The sequence below is a fragment of the Oncorhynchus masou genome, chromosome 24 (genome assembly GCF_036934945.1).
Source record: "Oncorhynchus masou masou isolate Uvic2021 chromosome 24, UVic_Omas_1.1, whole genome shotgun sequence".
NCBI classification, from domain to species: Eukaryota; Metazoa; Chordata; class Actinopteri; order Salmoniformes; family Salmonidae; genus Oncorhynchus; species Oncorhynchus masou.
Genome location: NC_088235.1, coordinates 50,364,823 through 50,384,406, shown reverse-complemented (window position 1 = coordinate 50,384,406; position 19,584 = coordinate 50,364,823). Strand labels below are relative to the sequence as shown.

The window sequence follows — 19,584 nt, the reverse complement described above, 5'->3', positions numbered from 1 at the left end:
GCGGGTCTTGTTCAGTAATCCACAGGCTTAAAGGCAGTCACAACAGGCAGACAAAAAGTATCAGTAAAGTTCGTAGAAACATGTCAAACAATGTTTATAGTCAATCCTCAGGTTGTTTTTAGTCATAATAATCAATAATATTTCAACTGGACAAAAGCTTTGTCAATATAAAAGGAAAACAAGAAAGGCGCACTCTCGGTCGTGCGCATGATAAACCACTGGGACACTGCAGTGTCCACTCATTCAGAGTGGTCTTACTCCCCCATTTTTCTGAATACAAGCTTGAAACAATTTCTATAGACTGTTGACATCTAGTGGAAGCCATAGGAAGTGCAATTTGAGTCCTAAATCAATGGAATCTGTATAGGCAGTCAATGGGAAAACTACAAACATAAAACAAATCCCAATTTCGCCTGCCATTTCAGTTCTGTTATACTCAGACATTATTTGAACAGTTTTCTAAATGTTGGAGTCATATAAAATATATTTACCCCACCCAGTATTGTAATCAAAACTTACCAGAAAGCATGTAGTCCTTGGCTCAGATAGTGTACTAATGTGAGCTCAATAGCATCTCATTAGTGTACAAGATCTTGAGAATCAGCTGTACATGTGTTGGACGAGTGCACTGCACATGTGATTGAAGAATGCACTGTGCATGCAGAGTGTTCCAATTCCATTGAATTGGAGATAGTTTAACCAAAATATGCCATAAGACTCTTTAGATGAATTTAAGCAAAATTCCCTAAATTCCCACACTTCCCATGGAAAATGTCCAGGAAAATTCTGGAAATTTACTGGAAAGTTTCCAACCCTAGTAACTACCCTGGTAGGTTGACTGAACCTGAACCAGGTTGCAGGCACTGGTTACGACATGAATGTTTTTCTTGAGTGGGCAGCTTGATGAAAGCAGCTTCCCACAAGAATGGGCTTTAGGTGAGGCAGATGAGCCTGTAGCCATATTACTTCAACAGTATTTAATTAACATGAGATCCTCTCTAATCTTTACAGGCATGTGGTTCTGAATGCAACACCACCACTGGCATTTGTATTTTCTGTAAGTGTTCCACTGTATCATCAAAGGTATTGTCTGAGTTTCAGAGATTGTCAGAATATGAATTGTATTTCCACCAACCCTCTGATGCCTGACACAGTCAGTGTCAATTAGAGTTATAGGCCTACATGCTGCAGCACTATTGAAATCTCCCCAAGAGGATATTACTGGAAGTGTGTGTGTGTGTGTGTGTCACTGTTGACCAAGAAACATCTCAGGCTAGTCTGAACCTCACCTTCATACACTCTTTAAAGCCAATGTTTAGGATCAGCCCTGACAGGTTGTTTGTCAAGCGTGTGTGTGTGTCTATGGAATGATTCCAGTGCATGCGGAGGCTAGCCCTGACGTCACCCCTTTACACAATGCACAACAAGCAGGCCTTTTGTCCCCCTTATCCTCCCACATACTGCTCATAATGTCCCGGACTCTTTCTCTGAATCAGAGGGAGGGAGAGAAAAAGGGTCCTTTATCGTGGACACCATAAGGTCTGTTTTCATGCCAATTCATTCAATCAGAAATGATGACAGTAGGGATGTTAATCTGTTAGCCAGCGGAAATACGTTTGACTTGTCATGCATATCGGTCTGTAGGTTAGTTTGCGACCCTCCCGTTCTTCATTCGGATGCATAGGCTATAGCCTGCCTGCCTTTGACTATCAGCGCACCTCCCACCACTTTGCAATGTGAGCTTGAGGCAGTATAATTGTTTGAAACCTGAACGTTTTACTTTACTTATAAGGTAAGTCTTACCTTGCTCCAAAGTAGCCTTGCGAAAATCCAACCATAGAAATGTAGAGGCAATTATAATTATTTTATAAAGAATCGCTCATGCCGCTAACCAGCATTTTTCTTCTGTTTTATTGGTTTTCATATCAACTTTCTTTTGTTGTCCAGAAGCCAAAAGCACAGTCCTAGTCATATTTCTTTCTAAGTTTCTAATGGAAATGTTTATCTGTCACGTGGAACTACTCACATTAGGTGTGCAGTTTAGAAATGTGATTTCCGGAAATTGCATTTGGGCAAGTGTTTGAAAATGTTTTATATTAGGTGCTTCATTACAGGAGTTTCATGTTCAATAATAGGCAATAGCCTTTTCACTGTTTCCATTAAGCTCTTAATAAGAGCTTAATGGCATCCTTGTATGCATGCATAGTTTCAGAGAGGAAGAGGCGAAGCAAGAGGTTTCTCTCTGTCCAAAATAAGTCCAATGCATTTTCTATGGCTTATTTTGGGCCTAAGCTTGTCGCCTGCCTTCCCACCTAGGTACGATTCCCGTTCGTTAGGGCGAAAACATAAGCATCCTGTCATTTTATACAGATCTCTGATAGTATTTTCTGTTGGTCACTTCATTTTACTGTTTGGAAAAAATGTAACCATTTTGTTGAGCAGTTAATTAACGAGGGTCAGTTAGTCAGCAGCAAAATTGACAGAAATATGCATCCTTAGATGACAGTTTAACCATGCTACAGCAATGTGTGCAGTATTATATCCACACAAGTTTTACGTTTACCTACATGTTGTAAGCTTTCACTAGTCTTGATTTGGAGAGTTGAAATCAAAATTAGTAATTTGAACCACCAGGAGATGTCAGTTGTTTGGCTCGCTGCTCAGGCTTTGAGTTAATAAATATTGCTCAACCCAGCTCCTCAGAGTATCTGGTTGTTGAGATTGTTGACTGAGCTCCAGGTCTGTACTGGAAATGAAACTCTTCTCAGTCAAGTTACCGTCTATGAAATTATTTCTCAGCTAATTCTCAGCTTTGAGTTTGTAGAGGCGAAAGAAAGGCTTGGGTAGACGGCAAAGGCCTACCAGATGTGAAGGGAGGGAGGAGAAAAAATGAGAGTGGGGATGGTAGAGTAGGTGACAGAAGGAAACTGATTTCATGGAAAGGGATAAATGAGAGAGAGTTTAAGTTTGTCACATGATCCTAGTACCAGGTGGCTGAGAGGCTGCCAAGGCTTGCCAGAGAACACTGGACTGGACAACTCTTCATTACACCTTATCCACTCACTTCCCTCTCTTCCCTCCCTCCAGGCTCTCCTCCATCTAACCCCTTCTCCTCCTCTCTCCTGGCCCCTGGGTCAGGGAATGTGCCAGCCCCGGAGATGCCTTACGTGGATCGGCAGAACCGGATCTGTGGCTTCCTGGACATTGAGGAAAACGAGAGCAGTGGGAAGTTCCTGCGCCGCTACTTCATCCTGGACACCCAGCCGGGCAGCCTGGTGTGGTACATGGATAACCCTCAGGTAACATACAGTAGGACAGCTGATGAGCATTAGCTGTTAGCATTGTGGATGTTACTTTCAGGGATGGGCATTTTGAAATATTATATATTACAGGTAACTGCCAAAATAATAGGGTGTTGTGCCACCAGAACAGATTCAATGCAATTTGGCATGGTTTCTAAAAGTGTCTGGAACTCTATTGAAGGGATGCAACACTATTCTTCCACATTGCATTCTATCATTTGTTGTTTTGTTGGTGGTGGTGGAAGACACTGTCTCAGGTGTCCCGCTGAAGAATCTCCAACAAGTAGGGCCCTGTAAAAGTTTTACATTTTTTAATAGAACATCCAATTGAGTTGTTTTTCTATGTTGACTACAATTCTTAACCACATCAGGAAACTACGTTTTAGGTTTTGGATTTTTTGTTGTTGTTGCATGTACTCATTAATTCCAGTACGCACATAGCAAGAGGCTGTTGGTTAATGGTGTTTTTGTAGCGCACGTGATGGTAGAGTTGAGGCAAATAATCATGATATTATTCTGCCAGGTAAGCATAGGCTACTTTGTCGTTAAGATGGAAAAGCTTTCCCAAAAACAGTTCAATCTACCAGAAGATTTTTCATTAGCATCATCACTAACGGCTACACAGTGGTAGCTGTGCACACTGTACATACACAGAGGGGGACTCGTTGCCTCTTCAAAAAGTTGCAGGAAATCCAAGTCACTGATGCATTCTGTTCATGTCTTATTATAAACTTTATTTTTATTTGTTAAGTTAAATAAATGTTTTAATATTGTTGAATTACATATTATTCTCTGGATTCCGTGATTCCGTCCGTGTTGTCCGTTTCGCAGAGTTTATATGGCCCCACAAGTGTTCAATTAGGTTGAGATCTGGTGAACGACACACCCTTTAAACCCCCCCCACCTGTTTTCAGCCCCACCTGTTTAGCTAAAACAAATATATTTTTTCCCCGGTTTTTGCATGTTATTTTTGGCTTTAATACATGTCACATCAGTTTGCAAACAATGTCAAAGTTAATAGCGCCACATACACGTTAATAAGGCCACAGACTACTATGGTTTCTTATTTTCTTTCTTAAGGCAGCTCCAAAATGGAGGTGTTTCAGCCTTGCTCAGTGTTTTCTGTTGTGGTGGGGCAGTCAGCAAAAAATACACAGCGTAGGGGTTTTCTTATGTTCTCTAGTTGTGCCGGAAATGGCTCAGTGTTCTGTCACTCTTGGGGACACAGCGCAAAATCTACAGGGAGAGGTAGAAAGTTCAAGCCCCTTGGGTGCTGCCATATAATTATATTAGAAGTGTCCATCTAAGAAGGCTCAAGGTCATTGGCCACAGATAAAATGACATCAAATCACGTTACATCTACCGTAGCTTTGATTGGACTGATCATGTCAACATCATACTTTCAAAAGCTTAGCTAGCAGGCTAGACAAGCAGTCATCATCATGAATCAAGTCGACAATCTACTAAATCCTTTTCAATCTTTGTCATATGAAGAGAAATTGAAGGTATAATGTATCGGTGCTCATCGGCCATTAGACAAGTTGGAAATCGCAAATTCAAAAATGATTGGTTTGGAAGGAATCAGTGGCTAACTGCAAATGTTGCGAAGCAATCACTAGCCTGCTATACGGGGGCGAGGGTATGTGGTCCAAGTCTGGGATTTTTCCAAGCTTAAAAGGATAAACATACAACACCATGGGCCAGAAAAGGTTGAATACATTGACGGTATGGCCAATCAAGCATGACTTCTGCCACGCTAAAAACAAATGGAAACCTAGAACTGGGAAATCTCAGATTTCATTGAGTTCAAGACAACTGAGAACTCTGGGGGGGACTTAGCTCTGACTGGGGAAATACGTTTTGAATGGTCATCCTACTTGGAATTCCAAGTGGGGAACTCGGGCCTCTTTCTAGAGCTGAAGATCATTGACATCATGATTCAACCTCGTTTTTTCCCCTGAGTTCCCAGTTGTCTTGAAAGCACCATAAATCCAGAGTATGCCAGACTTTGATGACAAAGTTTGATGACAAAAATTGACAGCAAGGACTGCCGCGCCACCTTGTTCAAGTGAGCACAGCACAACAAGGTGAGTCCAAAAATGTATTGTATGCTGCTGCATAAATTATGTAATATGCCAGCGAGATATGTATACTGTAGCAAAGACAGTAATACTAAGTGTATGTTGTGTATTAAGCTGTTAATAGCCCATGTGCCTCAACCCAATAATTTGCTCCCTTTCCCCCTCATAACGTAGCCTACTGTTTTGACTTGGTGGTGCACATGTAGCCTGTTTTAGAAAAATGTCATCATTGAATATTGTAAGAACTTCAATTGTCTGCTTATATGTCCCCTTTATTTATCCTATGGTACTGACTTTGTGTACAGGAGAATACTGTAAGAATGGCCCATGTTCTGAATTCTGATCTGCTATGTTTTTTTTTAAGTCAGTAAATGAGGCTGATTTAACTGTTTCACTGCCAGACAAGGTTCCGCTGATAGCCAGGTGTAGCAGTGGTAAGGATTCACGCCATGGTGCTGAAAAGACAAGCAGCCATACTGCTTGTTCTGTGCGTGATTTCCTGCAAGACAGGAATGTCAGTGTTCTGCCATGGCCAGAGAAGAGCCTGGATCTCAATCCCATTGAGCACGTTTGGGACCTGTTGGATAGGAGGGTGAGGGCTTGGGCCATTCCCCCCCAGAAATGTCCGGTAACTTGCAGGTGCCTTGGTGGAAGAGTGGGGTAACATCTCACAGCAAGAACTGGCAAATCTGGTGTAGTCCACGAGGAGGAGATTCACTGTAGCACTTAATGCAGCTGGTGGCCACACTACAGTGCCTTGCGAAAGTATTCGGCCCCCTTGAACTTTGCGACCTTTTGCCACATTTCAGGCTTCAAACATAAAGATATAAAACTGTATTTTTTTGTGAAGAATCAACAACAAGTGGGACACAATCATGAAGTGTAATGACATTTATTGGATATTTCAAACTTTTTTAACAATCAAAAACTGAAAAATTGGGCGTGCAAAATTATTCAGCCCCCTTAAGTTAATACTTTGTAGCACCACCTTTTGCTGCGATTACAGCTGTAAGTCGCTTAGGGTATGTCTCTATCAGTTTTGCACACCGAGAGACTGAAATTTTTCCCCATTCCTGCAAAACAGCTCGAGCTCAGTGAGGTTGGATGGAGAGCATTTGTGAACAGCAGTTTTCAGTTCTTTCCACATATTCTCGATTGCATTCAGGTCTGGACTTTGACTTGGCCATTCTACCACCTGGATATGTTGATTTTTGAACCATTCAATTGTAGATTTTGCTTTATGTTTTGGATCATTGTCTTGTTGGAAGACAAATCTCCATCCCAGTCTCAGGTCTTTTGCAGACTCCATCAGGTTTCCTCCAGAATGGTCCTGTATTTGGCTCCATCCATCTTCCCATCAATTCTAACCATCTTCCCTGTCCCTGCTGAAGAAAAGCAGGCCCAAACCATGATGCTGCCACCACCATGTTTGACAGTGGGTATGGTGTGTTCAGGGTGATGAGCTGTGTTGCTTTTACGCCAAACGTAACGTTTTGCATTGTTGCCAAAAAGTTCAATTTTGGTTTCATCTGACCATAGCACCTTCTTCCACATGTGTGGTGTGTCTCCCAGGTGGCTTGTGGCAAACTTTAAACAACACTTTTTATGGATATCTTTAAGAAATGGCTTTCTTCTTGCCACTCTTCCATAAAGGCCAGATTTGTGCAATATACGACTGATTGTTGTCCTATGGACAGAGTCTCCCACCTCAGCTGTAGATCTCTGCAGTTCATCCAGAGTGATCATGGGCCTCTTGGCTGCATCTCTGATCAGTCTTCTCCTTGTATGAGCTGAAAGTTTAGAGGGACGGCCAGGTCTTGGTAGATTTGCAGTGGTCTGATACTCCTTCCATTTCAATATTATCGCTTGCACAGTGCTCCTTGGAATGTTTAAAGCTTGGGAAATCTTTTTGTATCCAAATCCGACAAGGCACTGTAGATACTGACTGACTTTTGATTTTGACCCCCCCCCCCCCTTTGTTCAGGGACACACTATTCCATTTTTGCTAGTCACATGTCTGTGGAACTTGTTCAGTTTATGTCTGTTGTTGAATCTTGTCATGTTCATACAAATATTTACACGTTAAGTTTGCTGAAAATAAACGCAGTTGACAGTGCGAGGACGTTACTTTTTCTGCTGAGTTTACTATAGTAGTAAAGGCCAAATTCATTATTTGATCAAATAATTTATCAACAATTTTTTAAATGCCTAAATTGATCCTTAAATTCATAATCAAATATCCAAATTATCCATGGTGTGACCTTAAAACAATTCCAAATGTCAGCCTAGACTTTTAAGACTTAATAAGTGCATCAACGACATTGTCCCCACAGTGACCATACAATACGTACAGTGCCTTCAGAAAGCATTCACACCCCTTGCCTTTTCCACATTTTGTTGTTACAAAGTGGGATTAAAATGGATTTAATTGTATTTTTTTTTGTCAACAATCTACACAAAATACTCTGTCAAAGTCGAAGAACAATTCTAACATCTGCTGTTTCCTGAAATCCACGATCATCTCCTTTGTTTTGTTGATGTTGAGTGAGAGGTTATTTTCCTGACACCTCACTCCGAGAGCCCTCACCACCTCCCTGTAGGCTGTCTCGTCATTGTTGGTAATCAAGCCTGGTCCTGTTTTGTGAGCTTGTGTGGCCTACCTTTTTGCGGCAGAGCCGTTGTTGCTCCTAGACTTTCCACTTCACAATAACAGCACTTACAGGTACAGCTCTAGCAGGGCAAAAATCTGACAAACTGACTAGTGGGGGTCATCCTATGATGGTGCCATGTTGAATGTCACTGAGCCCTTGTTTTTTTGATGGGGATTGAAAGGCTGTGTAGTCGATTTTTATACACAAATAGCCGAATCCACTAATTTGAAGGGGTGTCCACATACTTTTGTATATATTGTGTAGCTACCTCAATTACCTCATACCCCAGCACATTGACTCAGTACTGTTACTCCCTGTATATAGCCATGATATTTTTTTATGCGTAATTGTTATGCGAAATGGCCCCGCTTAATGTCAAAATTGTTGTTTTTGTTCAAATGTTTTGCGCTTGTAATGCATCATAATTAATGCATCTTTGAAAAATAACTATGACATACCTAATGAATAAAACACTGCTTTGGTGACACCCCCCTGTGTATTTGCAACTTTTGGAAATGAAGCTCCTCCTCCCTGTGCCAGCCCGACAATCTTTACAGACTTAGCGAGTGTGCTAAAACGTAAGTTATTCATGCCTTTTGCGGAGAGTGAATAATTCCTCCATGTTCATTTAATAGAGAGAAAATCTGTAAATTCAATCAGAATCTTAATAACCGAACAATGTAGCTCAAATCCACTTTTGTTCTCATTTTTTGTTGAAGTTCCCTCGTAACCCACTGTCTCTTATTTAGAATACCCCAAATGCATAATATGAGAGCACCCCACATATATGGTCATGGTTTGCATCAGGGTTTATAATAATATACAGTATTCAATGCTGTATAATAGTTCCTCACCTAACTATTTCCCAAATAGAACCTGCCCATTGGTGCGGACTGTGTTGGCTCACTCAAACTCACATACATTTCCAAGGTAAGAGATTTGCTCATGAATTTGCACATCATTGATTTTATACAGTCTTGATAGGTGCTTGTTGAAAAAAGGGATATTAATATACACTGAGTAAACCAAACATTAAGAACATCTTCCTAATATTGAGTTGACCCCCCCAGACACAAACCTATGTGCCTGGCATTTAATATTTCTTTAACCGGGCTTCTTCCCCTCATCTACACTGAATTGAAGTGGATTTAACATCAGTAAGGAATCATAGCATTCACCTGGTCACTCTGTCATGGAAAGAGCAGGTGTTTTAAATTCTCCGTGTACGTTCACTGTGAGCAGTCGTTAATTATGGTTTTTGTACTTCTCTTGCCTCGTAGGTCAGCGACGCCACTAAGCAAAGACCAAAGGCGGAGTTTTGCTTTGGTAAGATTGTTTTGAGAATAACTATTCTCTTTCCTCTGCTCAATTCATATGGAAATGTTTGCAACTAGGCTGGGCTTTTTATGACCTCTTCAGTATTTTTAAAGCATAGCCACAGATTCTGTAAACTTAGTTCTAGATTTATTTATCTTGCTCCTTTGCACCCCAGTATCTCTACTTGCGTATTCATCCTCTGCACATCTACCATTCCAGTGTTTAATTGCTATATTGTAATAACTTCGCCACCATGGCCTATTTATTGCCTTACCTCCCTTATCTTACCTCATTTGCACATACTGTATAAATACTTTTCTACTGTATTATTGACTGTATGTTTGTTTATTCCATGTGTAACTCTGTTTTGTATGTGTCAAACTGCTTTGCTTTATCTTGGCCAGGTCGCAGTTGCAAATGAGAACTTGTTCTCAACTAGCCTACCTGGTTAAATAAAGGTGAAATAATAAAAATTGAAATAAAGTTTATATGGCCATGGGCTCTTTTTCCCCAGTTGTGTGAGCTGAATTGGCCAAATGATGAATACATATGGGGGTAGCTGAGTCCATGTTTCTGTCCAGCAATGCATTCATATCTTTTCAGGATGCACAATGACCATCTGTCTGCCCTGACAGATGCCACTATGTACACAAAGCTAGAGTGTTTAGATTAACTTAAACCTGAGGGAGGAATGCATACTTGCCCTTCTCTCACCTCTTTCACCTCTGCATGCTTTCCCCTTGGCATGCTTAGGACATCCCTGCTTAGGTTCAACAGAAGTATGCAGGGTAGCAGCTGACCAGGGTACTTACTGTATAAGGTTCCTTCTTGACCTCTTGGTTTATCTGGTTCAGGTGTGTGTGTGCACCAGCATTTAAAGGCAATTTTTGTATTTTTTTTATTTTTATGGTCATTCCGGCATCTGCATTGGCCGTACAGCATTTACTGCGATGCGGCCTCCGTAGAAGTCAGGGCATTCATACTACTTGTGCTTTGTGGTGCAGGGCTGTTGTCACAGATGTGAGTTTGTGTTTATACAGGACGTACAGCCCCACCTACCGTCAACCAATCATGTCAGTGTGCAGCTATACAGAGCCCTCTGCATTGCTAAAACATTTGGGAGGCGCACAGCCATGCAGTACGGAGCTTGATTTGGCCTTCACAAGCCTCCAGAAGTTCCGCAGTTGCGTTGCACCCTCTGTACGGAGCCTTAGGACCGTATTGCCACATCGGGCATAAATTGTTTTTTAGACTTGGGTGGTATACCTTATAGCGGCATATTTGGAAATAGCCACTGTATGTTTTATATTTGTTTTCAATAATGTCAATACCGTTAACTATATATTTTGAAGTTTAATACATTTGAATATTTGTAACTACTTTTTAACCTCTTAAATGTGAAATCCCATGTTTGGGGAACCTGCGCTGTTCTGGTACCGATTCCGACCAACTTCTTTGCTTATAAATTGATCTGTGGACACCATAGATGGAAATGAGCGAAAGCCCTGGTTCCCAACAGACACAGTAGTGCAATTTCTTTTTAACCCGTGTGACGAAGGATGTGAGATCTGAAACCACTTGTATCTGGGATGTCCCTCCTACCATTTAATTCGCTCTTCCGACTTTCCATCAACTCTTTGCTGAACTGTCCACTGACAAAGCACATGCGTGCAATCCTTACAATGTAGTGCAGTAGGAGAGAGTGGTTTCATCACTGTAGCATATTCAGAGATTGATTTATAGCCATTCATCTAAATCAGATTTAAAAAAAAAAATATATATATATATATACACACACACACACACACACACTTTTAGGACAATATTAATGAGATGAAAGGTGAGTTCCTAACAAGTTCAGGAAGCCAAGCTAGAGCTCTATGAGCCGTTCACAGCGATGGGGGCAGACGTTTTGATCAAGAGAGAAAATATGCAATGTTTCTTTAACACTTAACATACAAATATGTATTTTGCAGTTATAAGGAAGGTGAAATCTTAATACTTTTATAATTTGATGACACTATATTTATAAAGCATACAAGTCCGTTCAAGCCTTGTTCATACAGTTTGTTGAATAGGATATGCATCATAAAATATTTCATATTATACTTGAACTTGTGTCCTCAAAAGTGACTACACCTCAGCAGTTTAACATTTTTCTTTTTCCCAGAAAGATGAGATGTTAACCTTTTTTATTTCAGTATGCAGCATGACTAGTTATTGTTTATGGCCATCTCATTCTAAACAACTTTTGGGGGTTACGCAGATTTACATTTAACTGGTTTTATGTAAATACCTGCAGTCCTCTTGTGCAATACGGTAGGAGATACATTTTTCAATTTGAAGCTTACCAGTAGTCCCCAGTTAGGTGATGTTTGTTTTAAAAGCACACAACGACGAGAGAGCCTTGTGAGTCACTCACTGTTGTGCAGTACACGCCAGGTGATTTAGTTACAACTAAATTCACAACTAAATGTTTGCCAGCTAAATATTTTTTAACATTAAGACAATTAAGTCTGAAATGTGCTAAATGCTTTGCAATTGTGCATTTGGTTTGATCATTTAGTAGCTAGTTGACTGTCTAGCGAAGGGGTTAGCTTCTTCCAAAATCAAGCTTCACTTGAGAGAGAATCCCCAATGTTTGTTTTTGTGCATGAAACAGAATAAAACAATTTGTATTATTTGTATAGCTTTATAAGCTGGCATATATGTCCTTAAAATAGGTCAGTGGATCAGTGGGGTTTGAAAATAGTGCACCTGTGTTGAGTTCCGGTATTTCCGAATATCTTGGTGGCACAAGGTTGGTATGACAATCTGGATACCGCCTAAGCCTAGTCATGGCTCTGATGCTGCTGTGTGACTCAACCACACACGTTTTGTGTGTGATTGCAGCTGTGAGTCAGATCTTAGATGACCTCTCCCAGCTTGTTATACAGTTCTATTGATAACCCCCACCACCTTTGGTACACACTTCTTCAGCCAGACTGTGTTGGTACAGCTTAAAGTGGGGTAAATTGTTAGTGGTAACATGGCATACACACCCCTGGCAGATACCATTTTAGCACATTTAGATTAATTGCCTAATCTTATTTTATTCCATGGTCTACTTGTCTCAGCATGTTTAACAAAATGCCCATGCCATGTCTGCCTGTTACTGATTCTCTCCCACTCATTGAATCACTCATTTATTCCACAGCATTAATGTTCAATCAATGGCGATGATCTCTCTGCTTTCAGTTTCTATCACTGTGGGATTTGTGTGGACATGACTTGTGAGAAGGACTCTAAAGTGCAACCATTTTATTGTCAAATATTTTGCTGTGCCAGATAACCTTTGTAATGATTAGGCTTCGCTGTACCGCTGTTTCTCAGTGCCCTAGGGCACAGAATCGTGACCATGGTGGTTGCACCATTACTACAGAGAGCCACTTGTCTCAAAAGTTGTCACCCATATTACCGGCATAACGTTTTTTTTTCCTTCTATTGCGCGCTGGTCTGGATGCATCTCTTTTGGTGGGTCGCATTTTACATTATTAAACTGTCGCAGGCTGTTCCAAAACCACTTGCGGGCCATTAACTCCTTGTTAGTCATGTTATCTCTAGTCCTGCAGATGAAATAATTGTTCCTTTTTATGATGCAAGTATCAAGCTTGGTACACTAATGCAGGATACCTTCAGGAACATTTTAAAGATTAGAGGCAGTCTGGGAAGCCTGTCAGTCAACTGGATTTCCTGTTGGAAGAAAATAGGTTAAAACGGAGAGAAGGCGGCGAAGTTAGAAGGATAATAAGAGCCCAAAATCTGTCTTCTCCAGCAGGTGCTGTTTTTTCATATTTCTTTGCTCACCAAGCAAGGAGTTTTTGTATTGACGGTCAATGAGTGTCGAATTTGGATAAAACATTTTATGGCTTATTTGCTACGTGTGGCTTATTTGATTGATTGTATAGATGTTTTGTAATGCTTCGGTTGTTTATGAGTGTACTGATTTAACTTTGAGAAGAAACACTATCGGAATTGTGCCTTTTGTTCACAAGCGTGTAGCCCTCATTGGCCCACCTGATCTTGCCTCCGCCCGACTGTTTTCCATTTTTGAATAAATGTATTTTCAATGTTAGAGCGGCCACTAGAGTATCTGGTCAATATAATGGGTAATCTGTGGGTAAATCATTCCAAACAATATTAAAATTACAAATTAATTTAATCTAGGCTTGGGTGGTATCCAGATTTTCATACACTATATATTCAAAAGTATGTGAACACCTCTTCAAATTAGTGGATTTGGCTATTTTAGCCACACCTGTTGCTGACATGTATAAAATTGTCTATGAAGAATGCATGGCTGGTTGCTCAAACATAAAATGGGTTTCTATGGCCAAGCAGCTTCACACAAGCCTAAAATCATCATGTGCAATTCCAAGCGTTGGCTGGAGTGGTGTAAAGCTCTCCGCCATTGGACTCTGGAGCAATAGAAACGTGTTATCTGGTGTGATGAATCACGCTGAGAGAGAGACTTAGTGATGATGGTATTTAAGTTGTGCTTGGCCATGCAGTCATGGGTGTACATGGAGTACAGGAAGGGACTAAGCATTCACCCCTGAGGGGCCCCCGTGTTGATGATCAGCATGGCAGAGGTGTTGTTGCCTACCCTTACAAACTGGGGGTGGAGGGAGGTCTTTACTACTGGGGTCCTTAGCTTAGTGATGCACTTTGTTGGCACTGATGTTGAACGTTGAACTGTAGTCCATGAACAACATTCTCACATAGCTGTTCCTTTTGTCCAGGTGCGAAAGGGCAGTGTGGATTGAGATTGTGGATCTGTTGGGGCGGTATGCGAATTGGAGTGGGTCTAGGGTTTCCGGGATGATGGTGTTGATGACCAGCTTTTTAAAGCATTTCATGGCTACCGGCATGAGTGCTACGGGCAGTAGTCATTTACATTTACATTTAAGTCATTTAGCAGACGCTCTTATCCAGAGCGACTTACAAATTGATTTAGGCAGGTTACCTTCGCTTTCTTGGGCACATGGACTATGGTGGTCTGCTTGAAACTTGTAGGTATTACAGACTCGGTCAGGGAGAGGTTGAAAATGTTGGTGAAGACTATTGCCTGTTGGTCCGCGCATGCTCTGTGTACATGTCCTGGTAATCGGTCTGGCCCCGCGGCCTTGTCAATGTTGAACTGTTTAAAGGTCTTGTTCACATCGGCTATGGAGAGCGTGATCACAGAGTCGTCCGGAACAGCTGGTGCTCTAAAGGGCATTTAGCCCGTCTGGTAGGCTCAGCTATAATGTAATTTAGCACATTGATCAGAAGGGGAGAAGGCGAAAAGTAGAGGAAGTTGGGGATTAAATAATTAAGAGATAACGATATATGGAGACAGGAGTGCTCTCTGTGCCAGAATCAGGAATTGACCTAAAAACCCTTTGTGATTGACAAGTGCGTGTGTGATTTGTGATGGCCTCCAGCCCTTTTTTTGTTAACATTGGGGATGAATGGTCATTACAGAGGGGATAGGTAGGGTTGCTGATGGCTTTGATGCCATTTTCCACTCTCATATAATGGACCCAATGCTCCTGCTATGCCTCGTCTTATTAGTAACAGCAGACAATCCTCTCTATTCCCTCTCAACCAACCTCTAATTAAGCTACAGTGTTTTATGTTATCAACTTCTGAATTGGGGCACTCACTATTGTCTTCTCTTTCTTGGCCTTTCCCTTCCTCTTTCTCAGTCATCAATGCTGGCATGAGGAAATTCTTCCTCCAGGCCAATGATCAGCAGGACCTGGTGGAATGGGTGAATGCTCTCAACAAGGCCACCAAAATCACTGTGAGTCTCACTCAATTCTGCACTGTCTTCTATTACTAAGGACCTGAAGACCCAGCCTAGTCCTCTTTAGAAAACGATGATTTCCTGTTCATGACTGAATATTTCCTGTTAAAGTGAGTAACATCTCAAGATTTCACTTGTGTGTGTGAGTCAGAGAGTGACTCAGGATGGTGTATTGTTGGTAGAGACCTTTCTGCCCTTGATTTGGGGGAGCTGTGCAGTACTCCCACTCCAACCTCAAAAAGGGCTAGAAACAGGAGAGGATGTCTGCAGAAGTGATTAACCAACATACACAGAAATATGGTTGTCCTAAGGTGTTATCCCCCTGAAACAGTCACAGAATCGAGGTCTACTGTACATGTTATGAATGTTTGTCACACTGTTTTCTCTTGCAGGTGCCAAAGTCATGTAATGCCCAACAGAATGTGGAGAACCAGAAAGCTCTTTTGGACATCCTGGGACCCAAGAAGCAGGTCTCCTACAGGACTGACATCATTGGGGGAGTTCCCATCATCACCCAGACGCAGGTAGCCAAGGCTAGCCGCCTTACCTATCCCTAACCCTAGCTAGTTGCATGTCAATAGAGTTGCAGTTGATAGTTTGAGCATCTACAGTCCTTCTTTAGGGTCCTTCTTTAGACATAATGACTTATGTCTACCCCCATAACTCGGCCTCACTAGATATTGCCTTACCTAGTCAGCCTCTTATTAAGTTGTACATTTAACTGAGATGTTGTGCATGTAAATCACCTTTGGTGTATTTCCCTCCAACAGCAGGAAGGGGGAGAGGGCCAGGAGGGTTCGGAGCGTGAGTTGCTGCGGAGGTCGTACAGCCAGCTGCCATACTTCCTGGGCAGGCCGACCCAGGACCGGGCGGTCATCAAGTCTGGATACTGTGTGAAGCAGGGAGCTGTGGTGTGTGTAATGGACTATGGTGGGGTACAGTGAGAGGCTCTGAGTTTGGGGTACTTTAGGTTAAAGTATGAGGCCATGAGTATGAGGAAGTAAATTGCTATTTTTTTCCCCCCAGATGAGAAATTGGAAAAGGAGATATTTCTTACTGGAGGATAACACCATGAGTTACTTCAAATCAGATCTGGTAAGCAATTTTCATTAACACTGGAAAAAATACCGGAATGACTTAATACACACACTCACACACTCACACTGGGTTTGTCCTCTTGTCCGGACACGCTCCACCTCAAGTCCTTGGAATCTTGTGCCATTGCTACACATGTCCTAGCATGCCCCTGTCTCTGTGCCCTACCACACACACACACACACACACACACTCCACAAAGCACTTCCATGCTTGCCTATATTTTGTACCAGCATGTGTCTAATTTGCGTGGACAGTCTTTCTCCCTTGTCTTCCAAATATACTGCATCAATAAGGTCTTGAAAGTTGGTTTTACTCAACAAAGATGATTCCTAAAGACTGTGGAGCAAGTGTTATAGCAGTATGTTATACATTTTGGGCTCTTTAAAATGTTCTTTTTCATTTTCTTGAACCGCTCCCCCTCTCTCTTCAGGAGAAGGAGCCTCTGAGAATGATTCCATTGAAGGAGGTCCACAAAGTTCAGGAGTGCAAACAGAGGTACTACACAACCCTCAACATTGTCATGGTAGAACGTAGCCTCTACATCTACCTACATTTGGCATGTAGCCAACTTTGATTTTGATCACTGTTGGATTTGTATTTCCAGTGACATCATGATGAGGGATAATCTCTTTGAGGTCGTCACCACTTCTAGGACTTTTTACATCCAGGTGAGAAGAGACCCAACATCTTTTTACCAACACACAATTACATAATGTCTAAATCAGGGATGGGCAACTTTGGTGGGGCCACAAAAAAATCTGAACTAATGATGAGGGGCTGGAGTGGCCGCCGGCGTACCACCCGGGGGACCCACAGCCATACACTGGCAGAATTCAGTCGATGATAGGACATAGTTGTAAATACAACATCTACTGATATTTTATCATACAAAAATTGACTTATGGTCTGTTTACATATATTTTAAAGGCTATTTATACAGAAAATGTGTAAAACCAGTACAAACTGTATTTGAGTATACGACAATGTTTTAGGTTGACAGATTATATTACGCATTTTCTGATATCTCCTGCATAAATAAAATCAGCATTTTGCCTCTACAGCCATTCATTCCAATTAGACTGGTTTGATATTCTCCCTGACTAATATGTCTGCCATTTTCACCCCATTCTGGAACTTGGAGGGTTTATGACATAGCCCCTCTGGTAATTTAATAGAATCTATGGTCGTCCCCCTTTGGGCCAATTGAGATATCACGTGTGACCTAATACATTTCAGTTAATTACGATAGCTCCTGCCTTGGGCCAATCAGTGTATTTTTGTAAATGCTGGCTCTCTATGATAGGACGCATAATTTACCCAAATTTCATCAGAATCGGTCCAGTGCTGTCTGAGATATCAAGTACAGCGACAGGTCCACAGTTCCCTCCCCGATTTCACCTTGGGGGACAATTCGCAGTTTTACAGCTCATTTCCTGCAATTCTACACATTTTGACATAGGGTGCAGAGAAATGTTTGCATTTTTAGGCTAATTTCCTGCAATTCTACACATTTTGCCCTGCCCTCTGCCATGTTAATATAATATCTGAGTGAGAGTGATTTAAAATCATTTGGGCCCCACCGGTCAGTAATTCAACCATGATTACGACAAGTTTAGATAGCTAGCTAGACTCATTTTCCAATCCCCCCCCAAAAACATTGCTGACATGGGCTAATTGAATGATAATGAATCGTGTTCTGAAAGCAGCTCTGCAGTGGTCACTAGCTGGCACAGCCACAAAGTCATATCATCTGATTTTAAACCTACCCTTAACCACACTGCTAACCCTAAAGCCTAACTTTAAATTAAGGTCAAAAAGCTCATTTTTGTTTTCATTCATTTTTATGTTATTTTTTTGGTTAATTTTGATTCAGCTGAAGTTCTCCCTGCAGGACAAGGCTTGTGACAAGGCCTCCCGGGTGGCGCAGTGGTTAAGGGCGCTGTACTGCCATCAGAGACTCTGGGTTCACGCCCAGGCTCTGTTGTAACCGGCCGCGACCGGGTGGTCCGTGGGGCGACGCACAATTGGCCTAGCGTCGTCCGGGTTAGGGAGGGCTTGGCCGGTAGGGATGTCCTTGTCTCATCGTGCACCAGCGACTCCTGTGTTTCCTCCGGCACATTGGTGCGGCTGGCTTCCGGGTTGGATACGCGCTGTGTTAAGAAGCAGTGCGGCTGGTTGGGTTGTGTATCGGAGGATGCATGACTTTCAACCTTCGTCTCTCCCGAGCCCGTACGGGAGTTGTAGCGATGAGACAAGATAGTAGCTACTAACAATTGGATACCATGAAATTGGGGAGAAAAGGGGGTAAAAAAAAAGAGACTTGTGACAATAAATGTAAACCTGTGACTGACATAACACAAAAAAAACTGCTGATGCACAACTACATTTCAAAATCACACCTTGTGTATTCTACTATTGTAACTCAACCGTAAATTGAGAGCCCCAAGAATGTTTTGAGAGTTGCCCATCTCTGGTGTAGATTCATGTCAAGAATTTTACCCCTTTGGTATATTTCTTTCCCTCACCCACTTTACTATTGGCCCCTTATCCCCACTCCCTTCCTCCACCCTCCTCCCTCATCCTCCCCCGTCTCCTCTTTCTTTGCAGGCTGACAGTCCAGAGGAGATGCACAGCTGGATCAAGGCTGTCTCTGGTGCCATCGTAGCCCAGCGGGGACCTGGGAGATCTGCAGCCACAGTATGTAACCACTCAGCAGGCCACTGGGTTTATTGTGCTACTGCATGCGCTGTCACTTCTGGCCAGTCTCCTGTCCCTCTGGTCCTTAGTAGCAACACAAACTGATCTGATCTCCATTTGTTTCACGTGTTCATGGCAGCCCAAGCCAAGAGCGATGGCTCAGACACACACCACACACACAAACAGTGAGGATGCAGGGAGGAGTGAAAAGTATGTCACATTCTGTACTGACTGCAGAGGGTAGAGGTTGGCATCCTCACCCAGGTCCCCCTTCTACTGTAGGTGTTTGCCCTCTTCGTGGCATTGCATAGGCAATCGTCACATCAGGGTTTCCATTAGAAAACTATGGCACCGGACATTTGACCGGCAGCATTTTAATTTACTGGACATTTGAGAAATGTATCCATTGGGTGCGTAACCTGATAAGGGCGTCCACCCACTGTGCTCAAAATGACAGATCACAAGTCAAGGATGCAACGACGACTTCTGTTGTGTGTTTGAAGATGTTAGAATAACTGTCCACATGTACTTTTCCTCAGCAAGCAAGATGACTAATGAACAGCAACAACACTAGTCTATGTCCCCTCTACTATCCCCCGTGGTAGAAA

General features: G+C 42.1%; 1 protein-coding gene across 10 annotated transcripts in view; it reads left to right on the top strand.

Moving 5' to 3' along the window:
• Window positions 1-19,584, top strand: part of LOC135512300 (pleckstrin homology domain-containing family A member 1-like) — a 37,155-nt gene that overhangs the window by 7,740 nt on the left and 9,831 nt on the right. For 8 of the 10 annotated variants that reach the window (XM_064934195.1, XM_064934190.1, XM_064934189.1 and 5 more), the window contains exons 2-11: window positions 3,088-3,299; window positions 8,908-8,964; window positions 9,315-9,360; window positions 15,081-15,178; window positions 15,574-15,705; window positions 15,952-16,092; window positions 16,208-16,276; window positions 16,710-16,774; window positions 16,884-16,947; window positions 18,887-18,976. In XM_064934195.1, the coding sequence (XP_064790267.1) occupies window positions 3,159-3,299; window positions 8,908-8,964; window positions 9,315-9,360; window positions 15,081-15,178; window positions 15,574-15,705; window positions 15,952-16,092; window positions 16,208-16,276; window positions 16,710-16,774; window positions 16,884-16,947; window positions 18,887-18,976 (903 nt within the window). In that variant the 5' untranslated portion in view covers window positions 3,088-3,158. Of the gene's footprint in view, window positions 1-1,011; window positions 1,058-1,462; window positions 1,540-3,087; window positions 3,300-8,907; window positions 8,965-9,314; window positions 9,361-15,080; window positions 15,179-15,573; window positions 15,706-15,951; window positions 16,093-16,207; window positions 16,277-16,709; window positions 16,775-16,883; window positions 16,948-18,886; window positions 18,977-19,584 lie in introns of those variants that run through there. The other 2 variants (XM_064934187.1, XM_064934188.1) reach the window with 2 other exon arrangements.